General features: G+C 38.9%; 1 protein-coding gene across 1 annotated transcript; it reads right to left on the bottom strand.

Annotated features, from left to right (window-relative positions):
• Window positions 1-100: 100 nt before the first annotated feature.
• On the bottom strand, window positions 101-10737 carry lpl2a (lipoprotein lipase 2 a). Its single transcript, XM_087783738.1, has 10 exons — window positions 10642-10737; window positions 9446-9645; window positions 7506-7685; window positions 6448-6559; window positions 6154-6387; window positions 4839-5081; window positions 3667-3787; window positions 3384-3602; window positions 2546-2635; window positions 101-2495 (listed from the first exon to the last, which is right to left on the bottom strand). The coding sequence occupies exons 1-10, from the start codon at window positions 10733-10735 to the stop codon at window positions 2474-2476; spliced, it is 1515 nt and encodes a 504-aa protein (XP_087639864.1). The 5' UTR covers window positions 10736-10737; the 3' UTR covers window positions 101-2473.
• Window positions 10738-12664: the final 1927 nt, after the last annotated feature.

Genomic DNA, 12664 nt, shown 5'->3' on the forward strand with positions numbered 1-12664 from the left:
TGACAATTAGAGATACCAATTACACAACAAAAGATATAACAGCATAGTCAGAGATAGATACAAACATGAGGATGGACAAATGAATACAAAAAATACACACGTTCATTCTAACACATGGAGATGAACACAAAAATACACACACCATTTAAAAAATAAAAGGACAAACACAAAAATATACATGTTCATTCCAACACATGGAGAAAAACACAATATTACACATGTTCTCCCTGAAACATGGAGACAAACAACAATACACATGTTCATTCTAACGCATGGAGACGAACACAATATTACACATGTTAATCCTAACACATGGAGACAAACACAAAAATCACTATGTTCATTCTAAAACATAGAGACAAACAACAACACACATGTTCATTCTAATACATGGAGACAAACGCAACAACACACATGTTAATCCTAACACATGGAGACAAACACAAAAATCACCATGTTAATTGTAATACATGGAGACAAACACACAAAAATCATCATGTTCATTTTAAAACATGGAGACAAACAACAATACACATGTTAATCCTAACGCATGGAGACAAACACAACAATCCACATGTTAATCCTAACGCATGGAGACAAACAAAAAAATCACCATGTTCATTCTAATACATGGACACAAACACAACAACACACATTCATTTTACCACATGGAGACAAACACAAAAATCACTATGTTAATTCTAAAACATAGAGACAAACAACAATACACATGTTCATTCTAATACATGGAGACAAACGCAACAACACACATGTTAATCCTAACACATGGAGACAAACACAAAAATCACCATGTTAATTGTAATACATGGAGACAAACACACAGAAATAATCATGTTCATTCTAAAACATAGAGACAAACAACAATACACATGTTAATCCTAACGCATGGAGACAAACACAAAAATCACCATGTTCATTCTAACACAAAGACAAACACAACAACACACATGTTAATTCTAACACAAAGACAAACACAACAATACACATGTTAATTTTACCACATGGAGACAAACACAACAATACACATGTTAATTTTACCACATGGAGACAAACCCAACAATACACATATTAATCCTAACACATGGAAAAAAACACAACAATACACATGGAGATGAACACAGCAAAAAACACACTAAAAATGGAGGCAAACTCGGAGGTAAACATTCTTACACGGAGAGACAAACACAAAGACACACAGATATGAACGCACAAACACATTAAGACAAACAATACAATAGTATGTGCACACAAACCTGGAGACATGGAGGGAAGAACACAAACGTACAGAAGATAGAAACACTAAGACATATACATGGAGACAAACTTCACAGACAGGAACAGAATAATGCAAACACACATGTGCATATGTACACAGGGGGATGAACGCACAAACACACACACAGATACAGACACAGCTACACATCTTTAAAGGCGCCGACGAGGACGGCTGCCTCTCCAGTAGCTCCGCAGCAATTTCTATGAAAAATTGCTGGCTACTGGAAAAAAACAATTTCCCGAAGGAGACCTCCTGAGGGATCAATAAAGTTTTACCTTACCTTACCTTACCTTACATCAACACTATCGAGGGATGGTGTTGACCCGGTCAGGTCACTTTGACTGAAAGTCAGAAGCGTCATCACTTCAAGGTCAATCACAGGTCACTGATAACTTTCTCCACCGACTCGATAAACTACTACACAACCTTGAGCCGTCACCACACAAATGATAACTGACGCACAAGAAGAAGAAGCTCCGCATGATAGAGATGGTTTATTCAATATTTCACACAACATCACACTATTTACACACAACACGAGATTAGAGACAATCATTGAATGACTTGTACCATCATGAGAAGAAACACCAGCCACTGTTTCCATGTTAAACTTTGTTTCTTTAAATATTATATTAAAATATACGCAGATAAATTATCAGGGTCACAGGGGGGTTCTTCCCAGCTACATAGGGCGGGAGGCAGAGAATGATACAGTACATATATTATGTGGGAATAATGGAACAATTCATCTTATACACTGTATAATAGTGAGGCAAGTTATTTCAAATACATTTGTGTTCAACGGTTTGTTTTTTTGTGTAATAATGAAAACGACAACAAACATTGACTAAAGTAACACAACAAGTATTTACAGTGGAGACAACGATTCTAAGAGAGAGAAAATCACAATTAGCCAACGTTAGCTTAGCTAAAGTTAGCTTAGCTTAGCTTAGCTTAGCCAACGTTAGCTTAGGTAAAGTTAGCTTAACTTACCTTAGCTTAGCTTAGCCAACGTTAGCTTAGATTAGCCAATGTTAGCTTAGTTTAGCTAACTCGCCAAACATATATTTTACAAGATATATTACAGTAGTTCATATACAGACTTTAAATAAGACACTTTTTGGTTCTCTGGAGGTCTGTGAGTGTGTAGTTTAGAAGCTGCAGCTACATCAACGGTCAGTGCTTCTCCAGGCCGACTCTGGAAGACAAAGATGTCACTCGTGCTCCAGACATGAAGTGCGTTCTCACCTCTGAGCCTTCAGCCTCCACGACTCCTTGCATCGGACGAACGTGAGCTCGTGAGATAAGCTGGACGAATCTTTCACGCAGAACACCATCCTGTGAGGAGACCAGGTTTTTTAAATGATGAAACTAAATGTCAAACATCAACAGAAGATTTACTGTCGGAAAATAACTTCACGGGTTTGATTGACAAGAGGAAACGAAGGGCAAAATTATTCAGGTTTTTAAAAACATGTATTTAAATAAAAGCGATATTGTCAAACAAAATATATTAATAATAATAATTTCAATTACAAACATGATACAAACATTGTCTTAAATAGTGTACTTACTAGTATTACGCAATATATTTAATTTATAACAAAACAATATTAAATAAATGTGACTATGGTGTCAAGTAATTAAACATTTAAATAATAATATCACTTCAATTGTACCTGCTTAATAGATGTATTATCATTTATTTTCAATATTTGTGTAAATACATTTACGATGCTATTTACTTGTAATATTTATTATAATTAATTAAGTCCTCTGTGATATTAGTAGAATACTTGTATACATTTTTTTTTAAATAAAAACAAATAAAACATTAACATTTTCCCACAATTAGCATCGTGTTGGTATTATAAATTATAATCCTACAACAATTTCACTATTTATTTTCATATTTTTGTGTAGCTTAAGTTCAAGTATGAATCCAACTCAAACGTTGAAGGATTGTTTCGAGTCAGTTGAACTAGTTAACTTGTTGTTGGTTAACTATATTAACCTAAAACTGACTCCTGAGTCAGCACTTCTGTCAGCAGTCATTGAAATTCAATGAAGTGGAAACACAACCTACTTTTCCTGCGTCTCTCCGGCTCTAATGCGGATTTTGTGGACCTCCATCTGGTCGCCCACAGAGTCCCCGGACCACCAGGACGACACCATGGTGAGCATGCTGGAGGCGGACCAACCCTGGTCCTCCTCCCACTTGAACTTGAGCATCAGCAGATCCCCGATGTCTTTCTCCGTCACCAGCAGGAAGGAGTGAGTCCTGTTGCTGGAGATCTTCTCCCTCCTGTGGACCCAGGACAGACGTTGAGACGGGGGTCAGTGCTCCGGGGACCAGGAGGTCCACTCACAGCTTCAGCGGCAGGTCCTCGGCTTCTCCTCCGGTGCCGTGCAGAGAGATGGTCAGCGACGGCTCCAGCTCGGAGCGGTTGACTTTGCTGGAGAAGTGGATCTTCAGCTGATAGTGGTAAACTGAGGCGTGGACCACATGTCTGGTTATTGTTGTAAACATTAGGACCAAACTGTCTTAATTCCTCTTTGTGTAAATTAATGTTTCGTAACAAAGAAAAAGATTAAATAAAATAGTTTGTAAACACGGTTTCTTAAAATGACATCAACACTCAAACCTTGCAGGAGCCAAGGTTTCAAGAAGGCACATTTGTATTTATTGGTTTATTTATTTGGGTGTTTTGGATCAGTCAAGATTAACCACTGGTAAAAAAAACAAATAAACAGTTCAAATAAGTTAATGCTATCGCTAAGGTAGATGCTAACAGTGCTAGCTAGTCATGCTAACATGAGGCCCTTTGACTGTATGTATGTGTTTATTTATCAATCTACCGGTAAACATGTGGAAACTAACCATTTTATTTTTACTTATTTCTTTAAATGACTAATAACTAGTCTTTAAATATGACTATAGGTTGTTCTTTTTGTAATTTATGTCAATTCTAGGGTTTTTTATTACCTCTCAAACAGATATAATTGAATATAAAAAATATATTAAGGAAAAAATAAACAGATGTTTAAAATACAATATATATATATATATATATATATATATATATATATATATAACAAGAACAATAATTATTTTTTTTAGAATATTTAGCTTGATTTGGTCATTTTAATTTTATATTTTCCACTTCTTAGTTTAAGCTTGACGGCCCCTCATACAGCCGCTGCATATATTGTGGCCCTTAAGGATATATATGAACTTTTCCAAGATGAAAATAACCACCAAACACACTGCATAACCAAAAAATAATAGAAAGTAAATTCTGTAAATGTGCAATAAAATAAAAAACCTGTTATTTATAAAAATCAAATTAAAGGCATTTTTAGGACAGAAGAAATTATATATGTTTAAAACTAATGTCTGCATTATTTCTCAGATGAAGTACATGTATTATTGGGTGTAAAGTATATGTATTTGTGATTGAGGTGGTATTTCAGGTGAAATAAAAAATAAGGGCAACAGTCTCAAAAGATGACCTCATGGACCGGTCGTCGACCCACTGACCTCTGAACGGCATGCTGGCTCTGGTCTTGGTGTACATCTGAACGTGGCGAGCCTTCCGGACTCGGCTGATGCCGTAGCCGACGGTGTTGCAGCGGCTCTTGCGGCAGCTCAGGCACATGCCGCGGTCGAACACGTCGTTGCTGCTGCAGCGATACGCCGTGGCGGCGTCGCGCTCGTTCAGCAGCGAGTCGATGAAGAGGTGGACGGAGCGCTCGTGCTCGCACTTGACCGCGTCCGTGATGGCTGCGGACGGAAGCCAGACACACGTGAGCGTCTACCTGCTGCGGGCCTCGGACCAACACGACCATGTTAAGTCTAAAGCCTGCGCAAGAATGCGAGTTCATGTTCGGGGGCCTCTGTTCATTATCGGGCGCCTGTGAATGGGGTCATTGTGGAAATAACGGCAACAATGTCCAGCAGAGAGATTACTGACCGCTGGCCTGAACTGAGCCGTGCGACAGTGGAGGGAACAGACATTATTGTTGCCACGTTTGTTTGCAAACACAACAACAAAATATCCCTTTTAACGGTCATGTTAGTGTAAAAAGTGAATTTTTTTGAATGGAAAAATATCTTCTGTATGTATTTTATAAATAACAATTATTATCTTTCAAAGTATTTTTTTTCCATGTCGATAGGGTGCACTCGAAGGAAAGCAAAAATAGCACTACTTTTAGATAGTAAATCTCAAACAGCGGCTACCCTATACTCTCTGAGTCTGGTTCTGCTCGAGGTTTCTGCATTCTAAAAGAAGGATTTTCCTTGTCACACTGTGACACACTCATTTTTGTTTTTATTTTTCCAATATAGTCTTCCTTAAACTGTAAAGTAACATCTTAAAACATCGTAAAATGTGATTGAAGTGAAACATTAAAAAATAAATAGAAAATTCTGCAAAAAAGTTGCATTATTGAACAACATATTTGTTACTTAAATATTTGTCTAAAAACATACAGCAACATAAAAAAAAATACGTAATTGTCCTAATAGTTTTAATTGCATAATAATGACAAGATATTACTTAAGCCTATAGACCTAATTTATGTTGTATTTTTCTTTGTGCTTTTTTCTTTGGTAATGTTTCAAAAATCCGCCAATTTTCCAGTTACGTATGTGTAGGTATTTGTCGTCATAATTGTCAATTAATTACATGTTGAATTTATTAAATAATGATTTAGAGAAAATGAGAAAATGCTTCAATTCTAACTGATGTCTTTCAAAGAACACTGCAAAGTAACATTACTTTATAATGAAAATAGTTTCCCAAACAACTATTCTCTCCAAATTTCCAAACATTTAAGACAGTTGTTCTCACCAAACAAGCCGAAGTTAGCGATCTTCTCCAGCGCCCCCCTCAGGTTGCACCCGGGCTGAAAACCGCCTCCGTTGGGATAGATGTCGACGTGACCCACCGGCTGCTGGATGCCGATGCTGAGCCCCAGAGATCCGCGGGTGAAGGTGTGAAGGACGTCCACGAAGTGAGCGTCGTCCGGGGACAGACGCCTGTGGGCGTGCTCGCCCTCGAAGACCGGCCCGGCGGGATCCAGACCTGCGGAGGGAGACCGTGTGAGGTCACAGGAGTGGTTACTGGAGTCTCTGTGAGCTCTACCTGTGATTCTGCCCACTTTGTCGGAGGCATGGCTGCCCGCAAATCCTGCCACATGCGCGCCCAGACTGTAGCCGATGATGTGGATGTTCTCCAGAGGAATGTTGCTGGTCCCCTGAAGGAATATAAACATTTAATTGATAGTCAAACACAACTGGTTAAAACTTAAACGACCATCATGTTGATGCTAATGGGATTTACATGGATGTAAATGAGTGACATCACAATATTTAATGGTTGAATTAAACATTAAAAACTTTGAATTTATTCATTGAAATGTTGTTGTTTTTGTCAAACTAGAGTCACCAGACAATACATCGTGAGTACTGAGCTATTTGATTGAATCTACAGCCAATCATTGTGACACTATTACACCAACATTTTATACTAAAATTAAAAAGCGAAAAATTAAAATATTGAATTTAGAAAATGTATTTTTTTTAATGATTGCAATCATTTTCAGAATATTCGCTTTTTTAATTAAATGATTAAATAAAAACGTATTCCAATTTTAAATATACAAGTTATATTATATTGAATTTCATTATTATTATTATTTTTTTAATTTAGATAATTGTTTAAAAAAATGAAGTTTCAACATTTGAAAAGCTAAATTCAACCATTCAATATATTCTGTCCAAACACAGACCAGAGTCTGCTGAGCAAGAGTCATGAGTGACATAAGTTTATCAGTACAATAATACATTATTCAATCAACATTTATTTTTTATTTGAATGTTAATGCTTACTTGCCTAAAATCAGAAAATAAAAACTGTCCCATGATATATGGTGTGTGTCTGAAACAATAAAAAAAATCAATAATGTTAAGTAGCTGTGCCTATGAGTTCAATGAGAGGGTGTGAGATGAAGAGAGTTTATGTTGTGTTTATTGAGTTAGAAAATTGGTCAGAAAGTCAATCATTATCAGCTTAAGACAACTGCACTTATCTTAACTTAACTTGTCCAAACAGCAGCTATCAATTGTTCAGGTGTTTAAATTCATGATATTGATATGACACGACGAAATAGTAACATGACCATGATATGTAGTTCCTCTCACCTTGATCCAGTCGATGAAGCGAGCCACTTCCTGTCCCACCTCTTTGGTCTTCTGGGCTGCAAACACGTAGTGGTTCTGGGCCGAGTCCAGCCAGTCCACGACGATGACGTTGGCCGCATTCTCTCTGGCGTACAGCGCCGAGACCAGTTCGGACACCCAGCTTTCAAACAGCCCACTCAACTGTGAAACCAGCAGAACCATCAAAGCCAGGCCCAAAACACAGGCGGCGATTGAGGGTCAGAACAATGGAGATGTGTTATGGAGAGAGAGGTGTTTGGTCCTTCAGGAGCTCCATGAGATCAACTGAGACACGGACTGATGTCTCAGGATGAGGACGAACACGGACCAACAGCTGCAGAACCTTCACCAGCCAACAAACAGCTGCTGATTTTTTTAAAGGAAATATAGAAACAGACCTAAAAAAATGGACATTAATTTTTCTCAATAATTATCTTGTCTATCTGAGCAACATCTACGTCCAGGACCGCAGCATTTAGAATCCATACAAGTGAACAACAAAACCTTCAATCTTTCCTAGATCCAGATGGAAATCCAAAACACTACCATCATCGATCCAGCTCACATTTTTCCTGAAAGTTTCATTGAAATGCTTTTATCGTTTTTGAGTTCTTTTTCTCACAAAAACACGGTTAAACCTGAAAAATAACTGTGAAATATAAGAAACAATTAAATATAATATGACTTAACTAACAACATAAATACTATATTTGAAGTTGATGTTGAATTATATATTAACTCATGTGGTCCACAAAAGGTCTGGTCTTTGTCCAGTGATGGACTGACTCCACTGCCACTGCAGGACAGTCTGGACCTCACAGCTGGAACCTCTAATCCCTCGTTCAACCCGTTATAGAAAATGAAAAGGTCCAAAACACGTCCCTCACACTCCCCCGAATGTACTAAGAAGCTTCTCACACTTCAGTGTTGAAAAGTTCCCTAGTGAGCTGAGCGATACTCAGATATATATTATAATATAATAAGCTGAAGGAAAAATCAAATCTCACCAGGTCTTGGTTCTGACTGAGGACGAGAGGATACAGTCGACTCCAGCAGCTTTTAAAGCTCATGTTCGGATATATTTCGGTTTAAAAACAAATGAAAGCAGTTATTACTTTGTCAATGTGGTCTTTCTGCAACACCAGAGTCAAGTACTCGACAATACTACAAATATATCCTCGTTACTACAGTATCATAACATATCGTATCGTTGCCTCTGTATCGTGATGCATTTCGTGATGTCATGTTTCTGTGTTTTTGTGAGCAACAAAATACGAAAGAATTTCAATGAAACTTTCAGGAACTATATATAATGTGACGAGAAACACATGTCAATACACACCCGTAATGTTCAGTTGCTATATGGGACAATTCTATAGTTTCATCAATGTAATTTCATCAATGTGTGATAAGAAAGCAGGTGTATTTGACACTGTAGCCATGAGCCCAGCTGTTCCTACAACATGCTTTTTTCTCACAGCTCACTTATGTATCATTAAAGTTGTGTCCACAGTCGAATATTTAGATGGTTTGACTATGAAATACACAATAAACACAAATATAATACAACAAAAAAACAACCATTGCAGTCGTGATAATAAAAAACACTTGCCTGTGATTACCTGAATACACTTTCTAGCGCACAATACTTTCAAACAATACTTTCAAACAATACTTCCAAACAATACTTTCAAACAATACTTTCAAACAATACTTTAAAACAATACTTTCAAACAATAATTTCGAACCATACTTTCAAATAATACTTTCAAACAATACTTTCAAACAAAACTTTCAAACAATACTTTCAAACAATACTTTCAAACAATACTTTCAAACAATACTTTCAAACAATACTTTCAAAAACTGTTCCTAAAAACAAGGACAGAAACTACGAGCGGACCCGTGTCTTCTTGCCTCACCGTCCATCCGTGGATGACCAGGAAGGTCTTGGAGGTGCCGTTGAAGCCACACGGGGTCAGGGACTCGGGGTCACCCGGCGTGATGTAGCACAGGTCGTCGTCGGGACGAGACGGTCTCCGGAGGGAGAACCGGGCCACGGTCCTGTTGGCGCCCGCATCGTTGTCGGCAAACAGGTCTGACAGAGGATGCAGGACATTACCTGAGGGGGGAGAGATGGAGACACCAGGGTGAGAAACCAGGGTGAGAAACCAGGGTGAGAAACAAGGGTGAGAAACCAGGGTGAGAAACAAGGGTGAGAAACAAAGGTGAGACACCAGGGTGAGAAACCAGGGTGAGGAACAAGGGTGAGAAACCAGGGTGAGAAACAAGGGTGAGAAACCAGGGTGAGGAACAAGGGTGAGACAACAGGGTGAGAAACCAGGGTGAGACACCAGGGTGAGACACCAGGGTGAGACACCAGGGTGAGGAACAAGGATGAGAAACAATGGTGAGAAACCAGGGTGAGGAACAAGGGTGAGACACCTGGGTGAAAAACCAGGGTGAGAAACAAGGGTGAGAAACAAGGGTGAGAAACAAGGGTGAAAAACCAGGGTGAGAAACAAGGGTGAGAAACCAGGGTGAGGAACAAGGGTGAGACAACAGGGTGAGAAACCAGGGTGAGACACCAGGGTGAGACACCAGGGTGAGGAACAAGGATGAGAAACAATGGTGAGAAACCAGGGTGAGAAAACCAGGGCGAGAAACCAGGGTGAGGAACAAGGGTGAGACACCTGGGTGAAAAACCAGGGTGAGAAACAAGGGTGAGAAACCAGGGTGAGAAACCAGGGTGAGAAACAAGGGTGAAAAACCAGGGTGAGAAACAAGGGTGAGACACCAGGGTGAGAAACCAGGGTGAGAAACAATGGTGAGAAACCAGGGTGAGAAACCAGGGTGAGGAACAAGGGTGAGACACCAGGGTGAGAAACCAGGGTGAGAAACCAGGGTGAGACACCAGGGTGAGAAACTCTCGTGACGCTTGAGTGGCCCCTTCATTTGAGGGCGCCTCCTTTAGATCCAATCTGGGCTCCATAGAAACCAGCTTTGAAACCCTGCCTCCTCGTCCCAGTCAAGATCCTTCTACTAATCCTTGTGTTTGGACTATAAAGTGTGTTTTCAGGTGCGCTCACGTGACGCCCGGCGCGGGTGAGCCACTCACCCAGAATAGAACCGCTGACCTCCTCTGACGTCACAGCGTCCACGGCCGCGCTCAGCAGCAACAGCGTCGAGCTCAGCGTCCGCCACACGTTCATCTCTCCTGGAGGAGAACCAGAAAAAAAAGTCCGCAAACTTCTTCTTCTTCTTCTTCTTCTTCTTCTTCGTCCTCGGATTAGAAGCGAGGAAGAGCGCGAGGGGTTTTCGCTCGGCGGGCGCGCGGTGCTGATATGAGAAGCACCTTGAAGTCGCCGCGTCTTAAATAGACTTTGTGAGCCGCCATTGGCTGCAGCTCCGGGCGGGGAAGAGTAACGTCTGTCGTCAATTATTACAGCCGTTTATGAGGCCGGTTAACCCGCTGCTGCGAGCCGAGGGACGCGGAGGAGAAACACGTTTGTCTTTGGAAATAAAAAAGATAATCTATATAGAGTATCTTATACATATTATTCTATTATACAAGATTTGAAACCGTTTTAATGCTGAGCTTTTTAATAAATGAATAAGAAAATGATGGAGAAAAAAAAGATTAAGAAATAACAAAGAAATATAATAATTTAAGTTTATATTTAGTTGATTTATTCTACATGGACTAAACCAGGTGCGTGTCTGTTTTTGTCCTGTATTCTTAGCAGTCAAACTTGACCTTTACCATTAAATATGTAGGAATGTTACTGAAAACAAACAGCACCTTAAAAAGTTGTATTACAATTTAAGCTTTATTATTCATTGATATTCCCTTTTGAGACAATTCTATCATTTTATCTTTAAATTAATGTCATATGTATTCATATTTGCTAAGGTATTTTTATTTATTTTTTTAATCGAATTTTTACAGCACCTTTTTTTTTTTATTCATGTGTGACGTGAAGCATTGGTTTTGTTTGAATTAATCGCCTTCAAATGTTACAACGAACATGTTTTAATGAAAACTTTTAGTCCGTATTTCCTTTATACTCCAACTTGAATAGTAATAAGTATTGTTATTACTGATTTCATTTTGTTGATTATTTATTTTTTAATGTCTTATTTAATGTCCTTTCAACTGTCTACTTTATGTTTTGCATTGTGAGAGCACTACAATTTCATCTTTGCTGTATGTATTGCATACATGTATATTTGACAACAGAAGATCTTGAACTTGAACTTGAACTTGAACTTGAACTTGAGCTTGTTTACTTACGCTCAGATAACATACTTACTCTCCTGACTCACACATGTTTCAAATGTTGAAGTCTTCCTCTCAGAGATGCAGTAACTCTCTCATCATGACCATGTTTTCAACTTATTACTTTATAAAGTTCTCCCCCGTCTGAAATCTCGGCGAATGAGAGGTTACGAGAGCAAAGTCCATTAAGACGTAATAATGGCTTCACTCCTCCTCCAGCCAGCTGTAATCACCCCCTGCTTTGTTTCCACAATGAGTCCCTTGAAGGTGGAGACTTTGGGGAGTGAGGACGCACAGTGACAAACCTCCACAGCAGAGAATTGAGTGTTGTGGAAGATCTACCACACAAAGCAACTTTTACCACAGTTGTAAGCAGAAGTAAGTCACGTGAACGAATGTTTATATAGTATGAGTTTTAAGTTGGGTTTTAAAGTTGAAGTACATGATGTAATTTGGGATCCCCTATTGATTTATGTACCAATGTCTGGGGACACAGAATGAGGCCCCTAAGTCAATGTCACCCAAAGATTTAATAAAAAAATAGGCTAATCTTACTAGTTTAAATGCTTGTTACTCTTCATGTTTATATTGTAGGACATAATGTCAGAACAATCCCTACATACTTTAAATGTGTACTGCGTATCCCAACCATTTATTTTTTTGGCTTTGCTTGGTTTGCTCCCACTCCCCCTCAAATATACGTGACTAAGCGATGGATCAGTGAACCCCAACCTCCGTTCCGGTACCGCTCTGTGAGGCTAACATAAAGAAAAAATAATTTATATCTGAAGTAAGGTCGGTCCGTGAATATAATGCTGACATAAAACTGCTCCGTGGTGAAAAAAAAAGTTGTATAAGTACA

This window comes from Callionymus lyra, chromosome 2 (assembly GCF_982586985.1).
Source record: "Callionymus lyra chromosome 2, fCalLyr1.hap1.1, whole genome shotgun sequence".
Classification (NCBI taxonomy): Eukaryota; Metazoa; Chordata; class Actinopteri; order Syngnathiformes; family Callionymidae; genus Callionymus; species Callionymus lyra.